The following is an 18,404-nucleotide window of genomic DNA, read 5'->3' as shown; positions in this document are numbered from 1 at the left end:
GAGGAGGAGGAGGAGGGGAGGGGGGAGAGGTGGTGGAGGAATAACGAGGCTGGAGAGGGATGGAGATAGAGAGGAGAAAAAGAGGACAAAAATCAAGAGTGAAAGGAGATTGAAATAAATAAAAAAGAGCAGGAGGAGTGCAAGAAGAAATACTAAAAATTTGGGAGCGACCCTGAAGGCACCATTCGCTCCTCTCTCAGCTGAAATGTGACACTTTCATGATTACACCGGACCCCGTTTTTTGGGGGGATTAATCTTAAAAGGATGAGCGGGTGAGGCGAAAAAAGGGAGAGTGGGAGGAGAGGGGGGCATGGTAATGGAAGTCTAGGTTAATACTTCCCTCCTCCTCTTCCTCCAGCCGATGGACAAATTGCCTTGTAAAAGCAGCAGCAGCAGCGATGGATAAATAAAGACGGGAATAAAAAAAAAGTAGATCCTTCCAGCAAATTGGCTGTCATTGGATTATCCCCTATAAAGCGGGATTTGTGCGTGGGTGTGTGTGTGACCACCTTCTTGCATCATATGGATGCTGGGTGTGTGTGTTTAGAGATGATGGGGGTATCAGGCATGGGCAGGAAGGACAGATCACTGCTTCATCGGCTCCATTAAACACACCAGCGGGCTGTAAATCAGGCTGTCACACACGCACACGCAAAGTGATGACAAAGTTATACAAAGTTTAGAAAAAGTTCCTCCATAAATCTGCATTTCATCAGTGATCCAGCCGTGAAAGCTCAGGTACAAGAGCAAGTGTTGTTACAGTCTGTAAGTAGTGCTGTAGAACCAGCTGCCCTCCGGGTGATCCCACAGTCTGGCTGCCAAAAACTGAATCAGCACTTTCTCGCTCTCTGATATCATCTCCTCCAAGGCTCGTCACATTCAGAAAGTTTGAGAAAGATGGAAGGTCAGAGGCGGGAGAGAAAATCAATGAATGAGACGCAACAAATGCGCGGTCAGTGTCGTGATTCAAGCTCATTAGCGCAGAGTTTGACTCGAGTGTTTGACCTTCTGCCCACGCCGTCCACCTCTCAGGGTTTTTGGTCGAATCTCAGGGAGATAATGAGCTTTGAGAAATTGTTCAAGCACACTCATCTGTTAATGAAGACAAATCCGGTTCGGCAAATCAAACCTGGCACATCAACTGGAAATACAAACACTTCGCTCGATAGGAAAAAATCAAAAGCTTCAGGGAGGATTCTTTGTTTTTCTCTCATATCCTCCAGAAGAAAAGCAATAAACTGCGAGAGAAATAACCAAAAGCCCCCGTCGGATTCCCATCCTTCCTCGCAGTCATTTAAAATTAAATTAAAATGACTGATGGCGCCCAATCAATGGCGGTAATTTCAGCAAATGATGCAGCAGTGTTTCGAAGTGTAGTAAAAGTATTGATTCAGCTGCAGCCTGCAGTCAGCCATTTATCTCCCATTAAAAACAATCTCTTGTAATTACCTTAAACTGCTTTTTGGTATCATGGAAAGAGGGATTAGCTGCAGAAATCACATGTCATTAAAGTAAAACGTATTAATGTATGCAGTCGTCTGCAGCTCCGGGAGGAAATCCAGTAATGTATGCACTCATTTTGAATTCTTATAAACTACAGCAATCTGAGGGATGAGCTTCTTTCTTCAAACCAGGGAGGAATATAAAGATAGTCGTGCATGCATCAGGAAAGTATTCACATCACTTCACTTCACAGCTTTGCCACAAAGCTTAGTCCTCCTTAAGATGCAGCTTCACTGGAGTCCACCTGTGCTAGATTTGGCTCGTAGACATGATTTGAAAAGGCAAGGTCCCACAGGTGACATGAAGTCAAAGAAACTGTCTGTAGACCTCTGAGACAGGATTGTCCCCAGCCTCATCTGTGAATGGAAGAAGTCCAGAACCACCAGGACTCTTCCAAGAGCTGGACCCTTGTCTAAACTGAGTGATCAGAGGAGAAGGGTCTTCGTCAGGGAGTAGACCAGAGCCTGTGGTCCCTCTGTCAGAGCTTCAGCAGACCAGATGGAAGCCACTCAGTAAAAGGTCATGGCAGCACACCTGGAGTTTACCGAAAGGCCCTTGAAGGACTCTCAGACCATGAGAAAGACAATCCTGTGCTCTGATGAGACAGAGATTGAACTCTTTGGCGCTGGTCACCTGGATAATACCATCCCTACAGTGAAGCATGGCGGTGTCAGCATCATGCTGTGGGGATGCTTTTCAGCCGCAGGATTGAGGGAAAAGCTGCGTTTCCACTAAGCAGTCCGGTTTGGTTCAGTACAGTTTGGCACGGTTTGGTACAGTTAAGCCCGATCCAGATTGCGTTCCTACAGCAAAACTGTGCCCTCTCGTGGTAGGCGGCGTAGAAGCTGGAAGCCACGGCAGTTTAACAATAGCTTGATGTTGCTAATAAATCCAACAAAGAAGAAAAACGCAACAGTAAACAAAGAGCACAGACGGAAGACATGCAGGATTTCGTCCTCTCTGTGATTGACATGTAGCTCTTTGATACAAAGTGCAATCAAGCTTTGTTTCAGTGAAGACCTCTTGAGAGCGGATCGGTTCAGTCTGGCACCCATATGAAAGGGTCCCAAAAAATGGGACAGCTCGTCTCAGTTATTTGGGGATCTGTCCCGGAATAAGCCAGAGGAAACGCCCACAAAATACGCGCCGTACCGAGGCGAACCGAAACGGTCTGCTTGGTGGAAAAGCGGCTAAAGATGAAAACCTGTTCTGGAGCTGGTGCGACCGTTCATGTTTCAGCAGGACAACGACCCTCAGACCATAGCCAAGATATCAAAGGAGTGGCTTCGGGATGACTCTGTGAAGGTCCTCAAGTGGCCCAGAGCCTAGACTTGAATCTGATCAAACATTTCTGGAGATATCTGATGGAGCTTGAGAGGTGCTGCAAAGAGGAATGGACCAAACCGCCAACAGACAGGGTGGTCAAACAAAAGAGTTGAGGCTGTACTTGCTGTCAAAGGTGCATCAACAAATGATTGCACAAGGCAATGTACTTGTGTACATGTGATGTTGTTGGGTTGTGTGGAATGAGGCTGTAAACAAAACACGGAGAAAGTGGAACTTTCCAGTTGCACTGTATGCATGCAAAAACCTGGCATGAAAGTGAGAATCTGGGAGAGGTATGACAGGAGTATCCGTGATAAGTCTCTTGTTTCCAGTCCGACCCGCGCACCTGTGCAGCTGATAGAGTCGTCATTGCTTCTGCATTGTTCCTCTCCCTCGGCATCATCATCACCGCTCCTATCGATCCGGCTGTCTCACCAACGTGAATCACGCTTCAGGCTGGATTTTTCCCCCCTTTGATACAGAAATCACAACCCTCTCTGATGACCGCTCAGGACGCCCCCCGGCCAGTTTGAGGTAGCGGCGAGATCTTTTGACAAGGTTAACAGACGATCAGTGAAGAGTGGCTCCCCGTGGCCTCCGCTCCTTCCTTCCTTCCCCTTCAGTATCAATCAATACCTGTTAACAAAAGCTCTGTGGGGCTCCTCTCCACTCTCCACACTCTTATTCATATTTCAGGATGTTATTAGAGCGCACAGTGAAATGTCAAGATCTTTACAAGGTAAATACCTCGGCGAATGTCACAGGGAGAGTCAAGAGGGGGTGAAACTACTTTCCCTGCTGCTCTGTTTCTCACTGTCAGAGCTGCGAGCCGCAGACATTAAGAGCCAGAGTGATTTCTCTGCCAGCGGCTATTTCACAGAGTCGTTTGTTTCTGCCGTGTTTTCAACGATCATATCGGCGTGGGCGTTTTTGCATTTTAATGGCTGGCTGCAGAGGAGGAAGAGGAGGAGGAGGAGGAGGAGGGGGATGCTGCGTTTTAATGCCAAAGAAACCTTTAGCGTGAAGCATATCAGCAGAGAGCTGGTGTGGCAAAAGTGTACAAAGAAGATTCCTATCTGAATTTTCCCATACCTCATCAGTAGCCTATGGTTTGTCTCTGTTAGGTTGCTGTTTGGGACTTTGCGAGTTCACTCCACTCGCCTGAGGACAAGTCCTCGCTTTCAGAGCCTGCTGCAAGAATCAAACAAGGCAACAAGGTCGCCTTTTCTCCATCTCCGCTCTGCCTTTCTTTGTAAATCAAGTGCCTGACAGTCGTGTCTGGAAATACATAAATCTGATCACAGCTCAGGCGTAAAAGCTCCTCCGTCCTGCAGGTAGGAAGCAGTCAAACGGTTTGGAGCTCATTTCCAGTCGTGCGACGTGGTCTCAGCTGCACGAGAGGCCTGTTGATGGAGCCCGACGTGCCTCCATCTCCTCTCCCGCTCTGTTTTACACATCAGCATTGACAACAACAACACCCAAAGACATGAAATGTGTTCTCTCCACCAGGGGATCATGTCTATTTTTGAGCTGTTTGTGTTTCTTCTCCTTGCTGAACATCTGTGTGATCCTCCCGAGCGACAGCTTGATCAGCCGAGCAGAACAGCGGAGGAGAGGAGGGAAGGGAGGGAGAGGGAGGTGTGTGGTGTTTTAGGTGATGACAACATCGCAAGTCAACCTCTGGGATTATGGGTAATGAGGCTCTCGCAGGGGGAAAAACTTAGGCGCTGTTGCCAGTTTGGTGATGTGGGAAACGAAGAAGCAGAACCAGAGATTTGTATGAGAGTGTGACTCCCACTCCTCTCTTCTTCCTTGGTAACGATGTGAGTGGGGACGACGGCTAAAGTGACACAAAAAAGCTCCTTTAGATAAATCTGAAAGAGAAACACTGTTACATTTAACTCTGGTGAATTATATCAGCATGTGGTGGGTTTCAGCTTAACTGCAGACAGTACATCACACAGAGGCTTCACCCTGTAGGAAAAAGAAGCTGAAACTGTTTCTCTCTGTCTGCATATTTCCTTTTTGCACCCCATGACAGAGCCGTGCACAGACTATTTGAGGGCAGAGGTGAAATTAGGGGGAAAAAAAAACAAAAAGCAAATGCAGGGCATCTTCATCACTGAAGGGGGCACTAAGTTCCGTGTGTTTTCAAAGGCACTGAAGGGCGCACTTTGACTCTTGAGAATGCACTTTAGCACAGTTTCAGAGGGGGAACTTTAGCAAGGTCCTAGCTTCCAAAAGGGCACTTTAGCACAGTTTCAGCTTCCTAGAGGGCACTTGAGTGTGATTTTAGCTTCCAAAAGGGCACTTTAGCATGGTTTCGGCTATCAAGAAGGCACTTAAGCATGGTTTAAGTTTCCAAGAGGGCACTTAAGCACAGTTTCAGCTTCCCAGAAAGCTATCTAGCTTGGTCTTAGTTTCCCAAATGGCACTTAGCTTGGTTCTTGTTTCCAAAGAGCACTTTAGCTTGGTTTTAGCTTCCAAAAGGGCACCTTAGCTTGGTTTTATGTTTGAAAAGGGCAATCAAGAACAGTTTAAGCTTCCAAAAGGGAACTTTTCTGTGTTTTAAGCTTCCGTGAAGGCACTTTAGCTTAATTTTAGCTTCCAAGAGGGCACTTAAGCACAGTTTTAGCTTTCAAGAGGGCACTTTTGCTTGGTTTAAGTGTCCAAGAGTGCACCGTAGTTTTGTTTTAGTTTCAAATAAGGCACATTAGCTTGGTTTGAGTTTCCAAGGGGGCACTTTAGCACGCTTTCAGCTCTCAAAAAGGCACTTTAGCTAGGTTTTAGTTAGCAAAAGGGCACTTTAGCTCGGTTTTAGTTAGCAAAAGGGCACTTTAGCTTTGTTTTAGTTAGCAAAAGGGCACTTAAGTTTGGTCTCAGCTTCCTAGAGGGCACTTTAGAGTATTTTTCTTTTCTGGATGGAACTTAAGCATGGTTTCAGCTCCAAAAAGGAAACATTAGCATAGTTTTGGCTCCCAAGGGGGCACTGTAGAGAGTGTTTTTTCTCCTAAGATGGCACTTTAGCACACATTTTGTCTCCTAAGAGGGAATTTAAGAAAGTGTATTTGCTTCCAAGAGGGGACTTTAGTAGGGTTTTAGCCCCCAAAAAGGCACTTTAGCATGTTTTGGCACCTAAGCAGGCACTCTAGAGTGTGTTTTTGCTACTAAGAGGGGACTTTAGTGTGTTTTTTGTTTCAAAAGGGCATTTTGGTGCCCCCCCCCCCCCCCCCCCCCCCCTGCTGTTGCAACAACCTCTCTGGAGTAGCATCACCAAGCTTACAGCTTAAATCAGCCCTTTTGGTGTCTCTGAGGCCTTCATTTTCCGAGTTGTGGTTGGAATAAACTACGTCACTCACTCTTGTCTTTGTCTTCTTCTCCTGCTGCTAAAAAGCGCTCAGTGCTTTCGGGGATAATAAGAGAAGAAGAAGAAGAGCCGGACTCCTGAAGTACACACCTCATTTTACCTTCCAACCCTGCACTTCTGAGGTTTATGTGGTTACTTCTCCAAGCAGCTGCAGATTTGGAGACTTCTTGTACCACAGTGCCACCTACTGACTCATCCAGGAAGTGAGTATAGCTCTGAATGTCTTTTTAAAGCCTGATGAGCTTTTGTAATGTTATATTTGGATTACAAAAAAATAGTGTATTGGCTCTTAAAGATAAGAAAGGTGGAAATAGAGAGGGGAAAGTACATCTTTCCTCAGAAATGCTGCAGGAATCACTGGAAAATGGCAAATTTATTAAGTTATTCCGCCCATTTGTCTGAAATAAATGCCTGAATGTTGCTGAGGTCACCAAAGGAGGACTTCAATAGAGGAAAGCAGAACAAAACTATTAAATCTTCCATCATTTCCTCCTCTCCTGTAACCTTGTTGCACCGCTGGAGCTGAGGTCTAGACATCGTGCTGAGGCAATCGCCATCCATCATGTCCGATTATGCTGTTTAGATGTAATTGCAAACCCTTGAGGATGGACGCATAGACACACACATGCACGGAGGATGGAAACACACACCTGCGAGGAGAAGGAAAGAGAAGGAGGAGGAGGAGGCAGCCATCTTTATAGACATTTCACACACAATCAAATTACAGCCACCGTTCGATACATCACTGACAAATTGTTTATTAAACAAAGGCTTGGATTGCAGCATAACTGAGAAGGATTCAGGCGGTTAAAGGAAGAGAAAGTTTCCTTCCTGCATTGTCTTCAAATTCTTAAGATATTTATTCAGGTATTTATAGAAACAGATCCATATGCATCTACGCTGACACTGACACGCACTCGTGCCCTCAGGGGACGAGGAAAACAAGTGACACGAATACACGAACAGGGACTGAGGAGTTATCACGCTCTGAGGAGAATAAAGTGGAAACAAAAATAGAGGTTTCAACAAGTTGGAAAACTTTCCAAATGTTCACCCCTCTGAGGTTTGTAGGTCAAAGGTCAGCTCAGGCTGTCAATCAAACCCAGCTCTAGACCTTTATAGAGCTGCAGAGCGAGACGAGAAATGTCATGGACACCGAGATAAAAACGAGGTCGAGAACAGAAGAAAGAGATGCTTTTTCCGGAGTGTTTTGTGTCGGCGTGGCCTCGCCGTGTCACCGCCTCGCGCTCTTCTCACTAAATGATACATCAGATGTTATTGCAGCGCCGGGAGATCATTATCCCCTTGCAGATGTGTGTATCTGTGTGTGTGTGGTCGCTGGGTGACGTGGTGTGATGCATGTTTTTAATAACAGTCCATTAGCTCCCTGCGTGTCTCTGTGTGTTTGTGCATGTTCCCATGTGTGGTTCCCACTCTCTCAACCTTAGCTTCACTTTCTTCCTTTTCTCCTCATTTCCTGCTTCCTGACAGACGGACGGTTATTCCTCCAAATGTGCAGAATATGGCACTTTGGACAGGAGCCACCGCTTCGATATGACACTACAGGAAGCTCTCACACGTTATTCTGGACGGTGGATGTTGGACGGGCCCTGCTTTCACTCAGCCGTCTAATTATGGATTGAAGATCCACTTGCAGAAATGGGTGCTGGAGGGTCACCCAGATCATCACATTTAGCTGCAGTTTGTGACGCCTTCACTGTCTTCCCCTCAAACACACACAGATAGTTTTCAGCAGGAACAACAGGAGTGCTGCCAGCTACTGAAAACGCAGCCAGCGCCTCTTGGAAGACAAAATATCCCTCAGAAATAACTCTCCATCCCACGCAAAAACCTCTCCTCTGACACAAAAAAACACACACACTCACTCAGAAACGCGCTGATCTCGCCCACCACAACAGCAGGCCCCTAACTAATCCATCTCCCACTACATGTTTTTAATGAGCCTCCATCACCGTTATCCGTATGCTGCAGAGCGGCGAGGGCCAAATCGAGCCGTTTGCATGACTTTGTGCTGTCAGCAAAACGAGACCAGGGACGGGGGAGTGTGTGTGTACGAGTGTGTGTAGCTGTCGTTGAGCATCTGCGGCGCCTTTTTCCATCTGGTGGATGTTTGTATGTGAGCATGTGCGTGTTTGTGTGTGTGTGTTTACCTGCATCATCCTGTCCTTGTCTCCAAATGCAGCAGGATTATTGGAAACAGAAGCTGAAGGGAGTGGCAGTGTGTATGCATGTGTGTGTGTGTGTGGATTTAGAGGCTGCCAGGCCCCTTTCAGAAGCCCTCAAGGGGGCCACATTAGGACCCTCCAGGGGCCAAATTAGAGGCAGCTAACCAAGTTAGAGATCAGCAGCAGAGGGGGTCTGACTGGCAGGGATGGACTCGTTTCACACACATCTACACGCACACACACACACACTACTCTTTGTTTTGCGGCTGATCAGCAGAAGATAAAAGCCGGTTCCTGACAACAGCAGCCTGTCTCGCTGGGGGTCTGCAGGGAGCTCCTGACAGAAAGAGGAGCTGTAATGTATTCCTGGAGGTCAGTGGCTGGATCAACGGAAAGTTTTCATCAATTCATCTCTTAAAACATCAGATTTATCTCATGATTCTCATTTTTTTTGCTCTGGAGATGATCAGAAAAATGCTACAAATGCTACAAATGTTAGGACAGCTGATTTCACCTCAAGCCCCGCCCCCCTGACCTCCTCTCACATGTCACACACAAGCTCAAACATCAGGTTTGAGAAAGTCTCTCCGAGGAGGATCATAAATCTGGCTTTTACGACCGCTGACCTCTGCAAAAAAAAAAAAACCTGCTCCCTGAGAGCGACGAGTGATGCGTCTCAGGGGGGTCATGAACGCCACACACGATTACAGCCCGGCATGTTCGTCATCATAGAATAGAATAGAAGAATGGAATTGAAGTCACAGCAGCAATCAAGAAAACAAAAGTAAGAAAGTGCATAGAAATTGCAAAAAGGTCCATAAGAAAATAGATGCTGACAGCTTGTCCATCATTCTCCAGTTCAGCCAGTCTCCACCTCCACAGGGTCCAGGACTGAGCTTCTTCAGCAGTCTGTTCAGTCTCTGTCTCCTGGATCCTGTCTGCTCACAGCAGGTGAAGCTCTTCCAACATGGCGTTGATGTCTGATGTTAGCTTCGTTAGCCATGTCTTTGAATAGCATGATGCTACTCTGCCCTCTGCTAGCTCGTCCATCTTATTGGAGATAGATCTTACGTTCCAGATAACTATGGATGGAAGGACAGGTCCATGTCGTCACTTCTTAGCTCACACCTGAGAACCAGCATGTCATCCTTACCTCCTTCTCCTCACCTTGTGGGAAGACATCTGGCCTAGCACCAGTTAGCATTGACATGCTACAGGCTGCAAACAGCTGAGTTTAAATGTAAACAATGCAGCCATGGTTATATGTAGGATCTCCAGACAAACACAGGAGAAAAAGTAGTAAAATTGTCACTGAAGCCACAAAAAGTTTGGTGTCCATGACCAACAAATGAGCCATGCAAAGAAAAGACCCACTCCAAATACAAAGATTACGAAAAAGAGACAAAAAAAATTATAAGAAACGGACAAAGAGAGCGCCTAGCAACCAAGATAGGATCCTTCATTAAGGATTCAAGACACGAGGGGAGAAAAAAGAGCTGATCCACCTCTTTGATATTAAAGTTTTTGTGTCAGAGTGAGCGCTCTGTCAGCGTGAGGATCTTTCCTGCAGGATCACCTCACATATTTAGATTATTCACAGCATTTTAGGCACAGATTGAATTTGAAACGTGTGTTTTATTCCTGCTACAGAGCTCCAGTTTGACTTTTTGAAGAGGCCTTGTGTTAAAAAGACAGAAAGGAGCGGAAAAGCTGCAGATGCAGGCACAAAGAGACAAAGAGAGGTGTAAGAAAAGGTCTAAGAAGAGGGGAAAAGAGATGGTTTATGTATTTTGGAGATCAAAAGAAGTAGGAAGAAAGAGAAATGCTTTTTTGACCGTTTAACTCATGACCGTAGATTCACCAGAAAGGAAAAGCCTCTGCAGGAGTTTGAAGTGCAAAGAAGCCTCCAAGCTCAACTTTCTGCCTCTGTCTGTACTTTCAGTCCAAAGGAAGTGAAGTCAGAGGAAGAAGAAGAAGAAGAAGAAGCAGAAGAAGAAGAAGAAGAAGATGCACTCCTGCAGACTGGACTCCAATCAAGTCATTAGGAGTGGGCGAGGCCTAAGAGGAGCACTTCCACCTGAGCCTTGAGGAGCAGCAGCAGCTCTGTGGAAACCTCCAGAATTCAAAGATTAGAGGAAAAAGTTGTGATGGAGTTCAGGGAGGCGTGCATGTTCACGTTCGTCCTTCTCCTGTCAGGAGCTGCAGCACTAAACGAGACTCTGCACCTGAAAGAGCAGAAAACGACAGGTCATCACTCAAACTGGAGCGGGCGCAGCAGCCCACCTCGCTCACCCGTCAGCTACCGGCTCAAAGTCCACGAGATCTGGAACCCCGCTGTGAGGAAACACCAACACATCCAGGACTCATCTGTGCAGAGTTTTCACACCCCGCAGAGATGGGAGGCCAGAGAGCTGACCTCAGAGCAGCTGGAGGAGTGGGAAAACATCCAAGTGAAGAAGTTCTTGACGCTGATTCGAGGCCCAAATCTGAACCCGCCTGTGACGCAGGAAACAAAGGTGTGAGATCTTTTCACTGTTTTCACTTTTTAAAGCAGTTTGATGACGTGATGTTGATGTTTCAGGTGGAGGTGAAGTTTGAGAAGCGGGTTCCTGTCCCAGCAGAGAGCGTTGCAGTGAGATGTGGTGAAGGAGAAGTCACCGTGGAGGTCAAACAGAACTTTTTAGGTAACATCGTCATGTTTGAGTTAGAAGCCAGCGCTCGATGCTGATTACAGCAAACAGCACAGAGATCAATAAGATGTTTCCTCTTATTTCTTCCCTCTAAATGCTGACTTTACTGCAGGAAACCTCTGAGTGTTATTGACTCCAGCTCCTTTCATCCTCAGGTAACGCTCAGCTCATCCATCCAGGTGATCTCACACTCGGAGGCTGCGCTGCTGTGGATTCTTCCAACCACGTCTTGATGTTTAAAACAGAGCTGCAAGGCTGCAACAGCACGATGACGGTGTGTTTTCCTCCTTCTTAAACGCTCATCTCTCCATCCCTGTTTTTTTAAAGTGACTGTTTGTGATTTCAGATGACGGAAGACGCTCTTGTGTACTCCTTCTCTTTGATTTACTCGCCAACACCCATCGGGAACACCTTCATCCTGAAGACCAACCATGCTGAGGTGGGGATCCAGTGTCTCTACATGAGGTGAGGCCTGACTGACTCACTAAGGCCACCGTAGGTCAGGAAAACTCACAAAAGAACATCTTTCATCCTCACAGGAAGCACCAGGTGAGCAGCAGCGCCCTGAGGCCTACCTGGTCCGCCTTCGCCTCCAACGCCTTAGCCAAGCAGCATCTACACTTCTCCCTGCGCCTCATGACAGGTAAGGAGGAAAAGAAAGACGCGTCAGTGACAAAACTCCATTGATTTGCAGCAGACGGCTGTGGCTAATTTCCCCGGCGGTTGCGGCGGCTAATTGCAATCACACGAAGGAGGCCTCGCGACTGTTTGAGATGCTAAATAGAAAGTTTTTGATGCATGGTGATGAGCTGAAATTACAGGCCTCGGCGGCAGCACCCAGCCCAATAAAGGGATCAATAAACAGCTGATTATGTTTGCTAATTGATCCAAGGATACATGCTGCAGAAAGTTTCCTTAGCTTTCAAAGTTTGGAGCTACTTTTGCAGACATCTGTTTCCCATCCAGGTTAATAACGATGCTGCATCTGTAATTCATTTGTCTCCTCCTTTCCAGGCACTTCTCTCTTATTGCTCCTCTACTTATTTCCTATTGGCCGTCCCCACTCTCCCTCACAGGCATCATTTAAGCTTCATGTAATCAGATCGATGGCCCCAGCATTATTTTTCCACTTCTTCTGTATTCGATTAGAGGACTGGCAGGCGCAGAGGGCTTCCAGTGTTTACTTCCTGAGTGACGTGATGCACATCGAGGCGGCCGTTCTGCAAGGCCACCACGTGCCGCTGAGGGTCTACGTGGACAGCTGCGTCGCCACTGTGACGCCTGACCTTGAATCTGAGCTGAGTTACCCCTTCATCAGAAACCACGGGTGAGAAAGCGTCCTAACACTTCAGATTGAAGTCTGAAATGTGCAGCTCTGCACCTTTTTAAGAGCATTTGTTGTCCCATGAAGCTGAAATGTGCTCATAAGTCTAAATCCTGTGCCTGTATTTTACCTTTTAAGGTGTTTAAGTGATGCTAAGCTGACAGGAGCCAAGTCTTACTTCATGCAGCAGAGCCAGGAGGATAAACTTCACTTCCAGCTGAAAGCCTTCAGGTTCCAACAAGATCACAGGAATACAGTGAGTGCAGAAAGTACAGACGAAGTGTTTACGTTTGGCTCCTCTTCGCTGCTCACAGGATGTGGTCACCTGACTCTCAGTGTGTTTAATAAGCGTTATTTCGAACACTTTCCATCCAAGGAAACAAAAATCCTCTCAGGTGACGCTGAGCTGAGGAGCTTTAATATCCTGTTTGTGAAGTCAGAACGGAGCTGTGCCATAAATGTCATCGTTTTGATGACTTCAATCGGAGGTGGAATTAACTCCTGCCAAACAGGCGAGCCAGCATGGAATATTAAATCATAAACATGTTGTTCAAATATTATCAGAAGGTTTTGGCACAAAGAGAATGAGGTTCATGGCCACGGACAGGGGCGCGCACAGATTTTTTAAAGGCAGGGGCAAAAAGGAACAAAAGGGCACCAAAACATGCACTTTAGTGTTTTCTACACTCAAGTGGGCAGTTCAGTATGTTTTTTTACACCTAAAAGGACACTTTGGTGTATGTTGTTCAAAAATGGGGCCAAAGGGGGCCAAAGTTTTTTTCACCCAGACAGGGACGTTCACTGATATTTTAAAAGCAGGGGCAAAAAGAAAAGGCACCCACAGGTATTCTCACCACCCAAGGGGGACTTGAGTGTTTTTTCACTCAACTGAGCAGTTAGGCACTTTTGCACATGTTATTTAAAAATTTGGCCTCAAAAGAGAGGAGGAAGCACAAAATGGCAATTTTGCACAAGATTTTTCCACCAAAGAGTATGTTTTTGGCTCTCTTTCAGGCACTTTTGCACACTTTTTGTTTTCAACAAGTAGGCTATGAGTGGGGGTGACCAAATAGGGCTTTTTTGCACAAGTTTTTGCCACCCATTGCAAAGATTTTTGAAAGGCAAGGGGCAAAAATAAGGCACCTACAGGTGTTATTACCACCCAAGGGGGACTTTTGTGTTTTTGCTCAAGTGGGCAGCAAAGCGCACTTTTGCCACCCAAAAGGGCACTTAAGCTAGTGTTTTTCAATAATTGGGCCATTTGCTGCTCCCTTTTGCACACATTTTTCAAAAAGTTGGCCTCAAAGAGTAAGAGTGGCCGAAGAGGGCACTTTTGCACAAGTATTTACCCCCTCTTGCACAGGTTTTTGAAAGGCTAGGGGCAAAAAAGGCACCTATAGGTGTTCTTGCCACCCAAAGGGGACTTGAATGTTTTTTACACTCAAATGGGCAGTTAAGCACACTTTTGCAAACAAAAATGGGCACTTTTGCACATGTTTCTAAACTACTGGACCTCAAGGGAGCAGCGGAAGTAGCAGAAGGCAGTTTTGCACACGTTTTTTTCCACCCAAGAGTGTGGTTTTTTTTTTTGGCTCCCTCACAGCCACTTTAGCACACTTTTTGTTGTCAGCAATCGGGCCATGAGGGGCCCCCCTTCTTTGCACACCCCTGGAAGTTTAGAGGAAGATGTAATCTATTTATCCTCCTCAGGGTGACAGCACATTCAACATTTTCCTATTTTTCTTGCATTTTTTGCTTAATTCATCTTTAATTCTTTGAACACATGATCTATAAGCGCCCTAAGTGTCTGTTTACTTCCTCTCAGCTCTACATCACCTGTCGCCTGAAAGCAACGTCCGTCTCCGTCCCCATCGACGCGCAGCACAAAGCCTGTTCCTACCTGATGGAAGCCAACAGGTCAGCTCCAGAGACGCCAGCCAGATTAATTTCTCCCACTTTGCTTTTTCTTTTTTTGTTTCTACAGTGTGTGATGTGTTCTCGTGTCTCTGCACAGATGGGTGGCATCAGGTGGAGACAACAAGGTGTGTGACTGCTGTGAGAGCAGCTGCAGCCTGCAGAGACGGAGGAGAAGTCCTGCAGCACATGTTGGTACGTTGTACTACATCTCCTCTGCATGCATATTTTTTTCTACACCCACACTGAACTTACTGGTTGGTTTTTGCATCCAGGAGTTGATCCAGAACCAAAGTGGGAGGGCGTGGCTGTTATAGGCCCCATCCTGGTGGAGGAGAACATCCTGCAGGTGGAGTTTCTTCGAGAGGAGGCTCCTCAGCTTCAAACAGCAGGTAAGTGTTCAAGTCGACATTTCATGTCTTTCTCCTTATAAACCCCTGACGGGAGCTTTAAAACCTGTGGTAACCTTAATGATCCTTTCTCCTCAGACTCCTCTCCGTCTCTTGCTCTGCTGTGTGGAGCGGGTGGAGCGCTGGCTGCGGCGTTGTTGCTTCTCATGGGTGCTGTCATTTGCGGCCGGCGCCATAAACCCACTGAGCATGCTGTCTGTACCTGAATAAAGAGAACTGAAACTGTCTGCCGATTATTCCACTCATACTTCCCAACTTATATAAGAGGCTGAAGAGACAGGAACACTGAGAGATCACACTATCATTTAAGAGACTTCCAACATCAGTAGACATTTTTTTGTGTCTCAATTAGCTAAGCTGACCGTCTAAGAGACAAAATCACACAAAACACGATTAAATTAAACAAATGAGGAAAAACAAAACTGTTCAGCAAAGTAAAATATCTGTTTCTACGTTCATCCAATCAAAGTCAGGTGTTAACATTTAAGTGGATGCACTTTTTTAAAGAGCATAGATGAACAGAAATATGTGATATCCATCATAAAAGACTTCCAAGAGGTCACTCTAGCTTAGAAGTGGCTTCATAGAGGTCACTTAATCATAGATGTTTGGCTCCAACAATGGAACTCTAGTGCACATTTTAGCTCTCAAGCTAGCACTTTAGCTCTTTTTTGGCTCACAAGGGGGCACTTTAGCATGTGTTTTTCAACAACAGGTCCACAAAGGGGTCTGTAAAGTGTGTCCTCCAAAACAATATAGTTTTAACAATTAGCTTGTGTTTTAGCGTCCAAAGGGACATTTTAATGTGTATTTTTGCTCTGTAGCATGAGTTTTGGCTTTGAAGAGGGCACTTTAGCTTATTTTGGCTACCAAAGTGGCATTTTAGTGTAACTTTTTTCTCCCCTGCAGGCAGTTCAGAATGTGACTTTCAACAGTTGGGTCAAGAGAGGTTTTTCAAAGTGAGTCCTGTTAAGCCTCTATAAGTTTGGCTCCCAAAAGGACAATTTGAAGAAGATATACTTTATTAATGAGCAGTTGGGCATTTTGGTGCACTGCTCAAGGGCACCCAACAGTGCTCATGGATGTAGGCCAACACCTTCCCAGCTATCAGCCCTATTCCCAAGCTTGGTCCACACCTGGGCTTGAACCAGCAACCCTCCAACCACCAAGCCAAGTCCCTACGGACTGAGCTACAGCCGCTCTCAACTTGGAGTGCAATTTGGCTTTCAAGAGGACACTTTGTTCTATCCGTTGGCTCCCAAGAAGGAGCACTCTAGCTTGTGTTTTTCAACAATAGGGCCACAAAGGGCTCTAAAACAGTATAGTTCTCCAAAACAATATAGTTCAATATTTTTTTAAGGCTTTTATACCTTTAATTGGCTAGAGAAGAAGACAGTGGAGGTGACATACAAGAAAGAGCCAGACATGAACCTGGGCCACCTGCACAAGGTCAAACCTCATAGAGCGTGACCTAAACCACCTGGCCATCTGCACTCCAACACTATTAGCTTTCAAAGAGACATTTTAGCTTTGTTTTAGCTCCCAAAGGTGCTTTTTAAGGTGCATTTTTGCTCCCAAGAGGGCACTGTAGCACGTGTTTTGGCTCCCAAGAGGGCACTATAGCCTGTTTTGGCCCCCAAAGTGGCTTTTTAGTGGAATTTTTTTCCTCCCCTGCAGGCAGTACAGAATGTGACTTTCAACAAGTGGGCCAGGAGAGGTTTTTCAAACTATAAGTTTGGCTCCCAAGAGGACACTTTGCAAGAGGAGCCAGCACGCTTTGTGCATTTTGGCTCCTTAGAGGTCATGTTAGCTTTTTTTGGCCCCCAAGACTGCACTTTAGTGTGCATTTTGGCTCCGAAGTGGGCACTTTAGCTTGTGTTTTTCAACGATAGGGCTACAAAGGGGTCTAAAAGGTGAGTTCTCCAAAACAATATAGTTTTTTTTTTTTTTAGGCTTTTATGCAGTGACATGCAGGAAAGAGGCAGCAGGCCAGTCTTGAACCCAGGCCACCTGCATAAGGTCAAACCTTTTTCAATATATTTTTTTAATTAATTCTTATAATTTAATTTCTTTTCTTTTTTTTTTATTATGATAATATTATTTTTTATTTTTTTGTTATTATTAATTTATTTTTTATTTTAATTCTAATGTAATTTTTTCTTTTTTTAATTAATGTGCAGTTTTGCTCCCAAGAGGGCACTTTAGCCTATTTTGGCCCCCACAGTGGCTTTTAATTCTTTCAATTTTTGTTTCCTCTGAAGGCACTTTAGAATGTGATTATCAACATTTGGGTGAAGAGAGGTTCTTAGAAGTGAGTCCTCCTAAACAACATAGTTTTGGCTCCCAAGAGGACGATTTACTGTGTGTTTTGGCTGCTTAAGGGGCACGTTAGCCTATTTTAGCTCCCAAGATGGCACTTTAGCATGCGTTTTACGCCATTCTACGCATCTCGGAAGTGAGTCTTTCTAAGCCAAAATAGTTGAAAAAAGGTTTCAGAGTCATCATGTGTATGTGGACAGCCATCAGAGGAGTTGCCGACAGCTCATCACTCAGATTGTACACAAAACAAGAGCAAACTGTAGGGCTACTTTTGTCTTCATGATTCTGTCTCAAAGAGCAGTGTGTTTCCAGAGTTTGTGGGTTTTAAGGAGGAAGCTGCATTGTCCAGCCTTGCGAAAAAACAAAAATGGCCTGGCTATAAACGTGCATCACTCTGTAAACCAGCATGCAGTCAGTGTAAAACTGTCCAAGAAAGCAACTCTGTGATAAAAAAAGAGCCACACTTTTGTTAGATCCATGCTTGGATGATTTGTTTAGTTAATTTCTATGCATGCAGCTGCTTCAGACACCTGGATGATTTAACGCACACCATAACTCGGAGGCTGCCAAGTAATTCTGTGAAGCTGCGTGAGATTTCTACCTCTTTGTACCAGCGTACGTCTGAAACAAAGAGGCATGAAAAAGCAGCGTCATTGGCTCCGTGCTGCGAGCTCAAACATAAAACAGCTTCCCTGTAACAATGGTCATATTTTAGCTCCAGGCCATGTTCGCCTTTCCCTTTAACTCCCCCCTCCAGCTCTCCGCCAGTGGCAGGAGTATTCGTGAAATGGGGCTCATCATGAACTGTTGCTCACAAGCCCAGGAAGACGAATAGACATAATTAAAAAGCCCATAAAGGCGAGAGCAGGGGCTTTTATTACAGTAATATGTGAAGGCCTGGCTTTAATGGGGTGTTTGTTCCTTTGTGCAGCGCTGACGGCTACGCTGGTTTACTGCCGAGCCACGCTGACCCCCCTCCCGTCTCTAACTCACCAGAGGCTAATAAAAAGCCACAGCTAACGATGCAATCGCAAGGAGTGTGACAGCGACACGGGAAGCACAAACAGAGAGGCAGTGACAGACACACGCCGACAAACCTCGCCCTGAAAAAGCGACGAGGGGAGAGTTTCCTGTTGAGGGAGCCACATGTTTCGGTTTCTTCTCAAAAGCATCAACGAATATTCCCCAGCACGCTCCATCGATAGCAATAATATCACTCCGTCTGCCAGACATGAGAAGACTCTCCCTGTCTGCCACTGGACACACACCATTACTCCTGATGGCCTGTGTGTGTGTGTGTGTGTGTGTGTGAGGGCCCTGAGGTCACACATCCTGTTGGGGAGGGAACGGCGCATTCAGGACTCA

At 45.9% G+C, this 18,404-nt stretch overlaps 1 protein-coding gene across 2 annotated transcripts; it reads left to right on the top strand.

The window, feature by feature from the left end:
- The first annotated feature begins 10,404 nt into the window (after nt 1-10,404).
- LOC141785969 (zona pellucida sperm-binding protein 3-like) lies at nt 10,405-18,295 on the top strand. 2 transcript variants are annotated; one of them, XM_074664635.1, is made up of 12 exons: nt 10,405-10,898; nt 10,964-11,066; nt 11,228-11,346; nt 11,419-11,537; nt 11,612-11,715; nt 12,222-12,399; nt 12,535-12,652; nt 14,222-14,313; nt 14,411-14,505; nt 14,586-14,702; nt 14,799-14,941; nt 18,285-18,295. In XM_074664635.1, the coding sequence occupies exons 1-11, from the start codon at nt 10,530-10,532 to the stop codon at nt 14,924-14,926; spliced, it is 1,542 nt and encodes a 513-aa protein (XP_074520736.1). In that variant the 5' UTR covers nt 10,405-10,529; the 3' UTR covers nt 14,927-14,941; nt 18,285-18,295. The 2 variants fall into 2 exon arrangements, with proteins under 2 accessions (XP_074520736.1, XP_074520735.1); XM_074664634.1 differs by lacking the exon at nt 18,285-18,295 and having other exon boundaries at nt 14,799-14,962.
- Nucleotides 18,296-18,404: the final 109 nt, after the last annotated feature.

The sequence above is a fragment of the Halichoeres trimaculatus genome, unplaced genomic scaffold, assembly GCF_033239565.1.
Source record: "Halichoeres trimaculatus isolate MK-OKI-2021-1 unplaced genomic scaffold, fHalTri1.1 fHalTri1_scaffold_24, whole genome shotgun sequence".
NCBI lineage: Eukaryota > Metazoa > Chordata > Actinopteri > Labriformes > Labridae > Halichoeres > Halichoeres trimaculatus.
The sequence above is the reverse complement of the archived record's forward strand: the minus strand, read 5'-3'. Positions and strand labels throughout refer to the sequence as shown.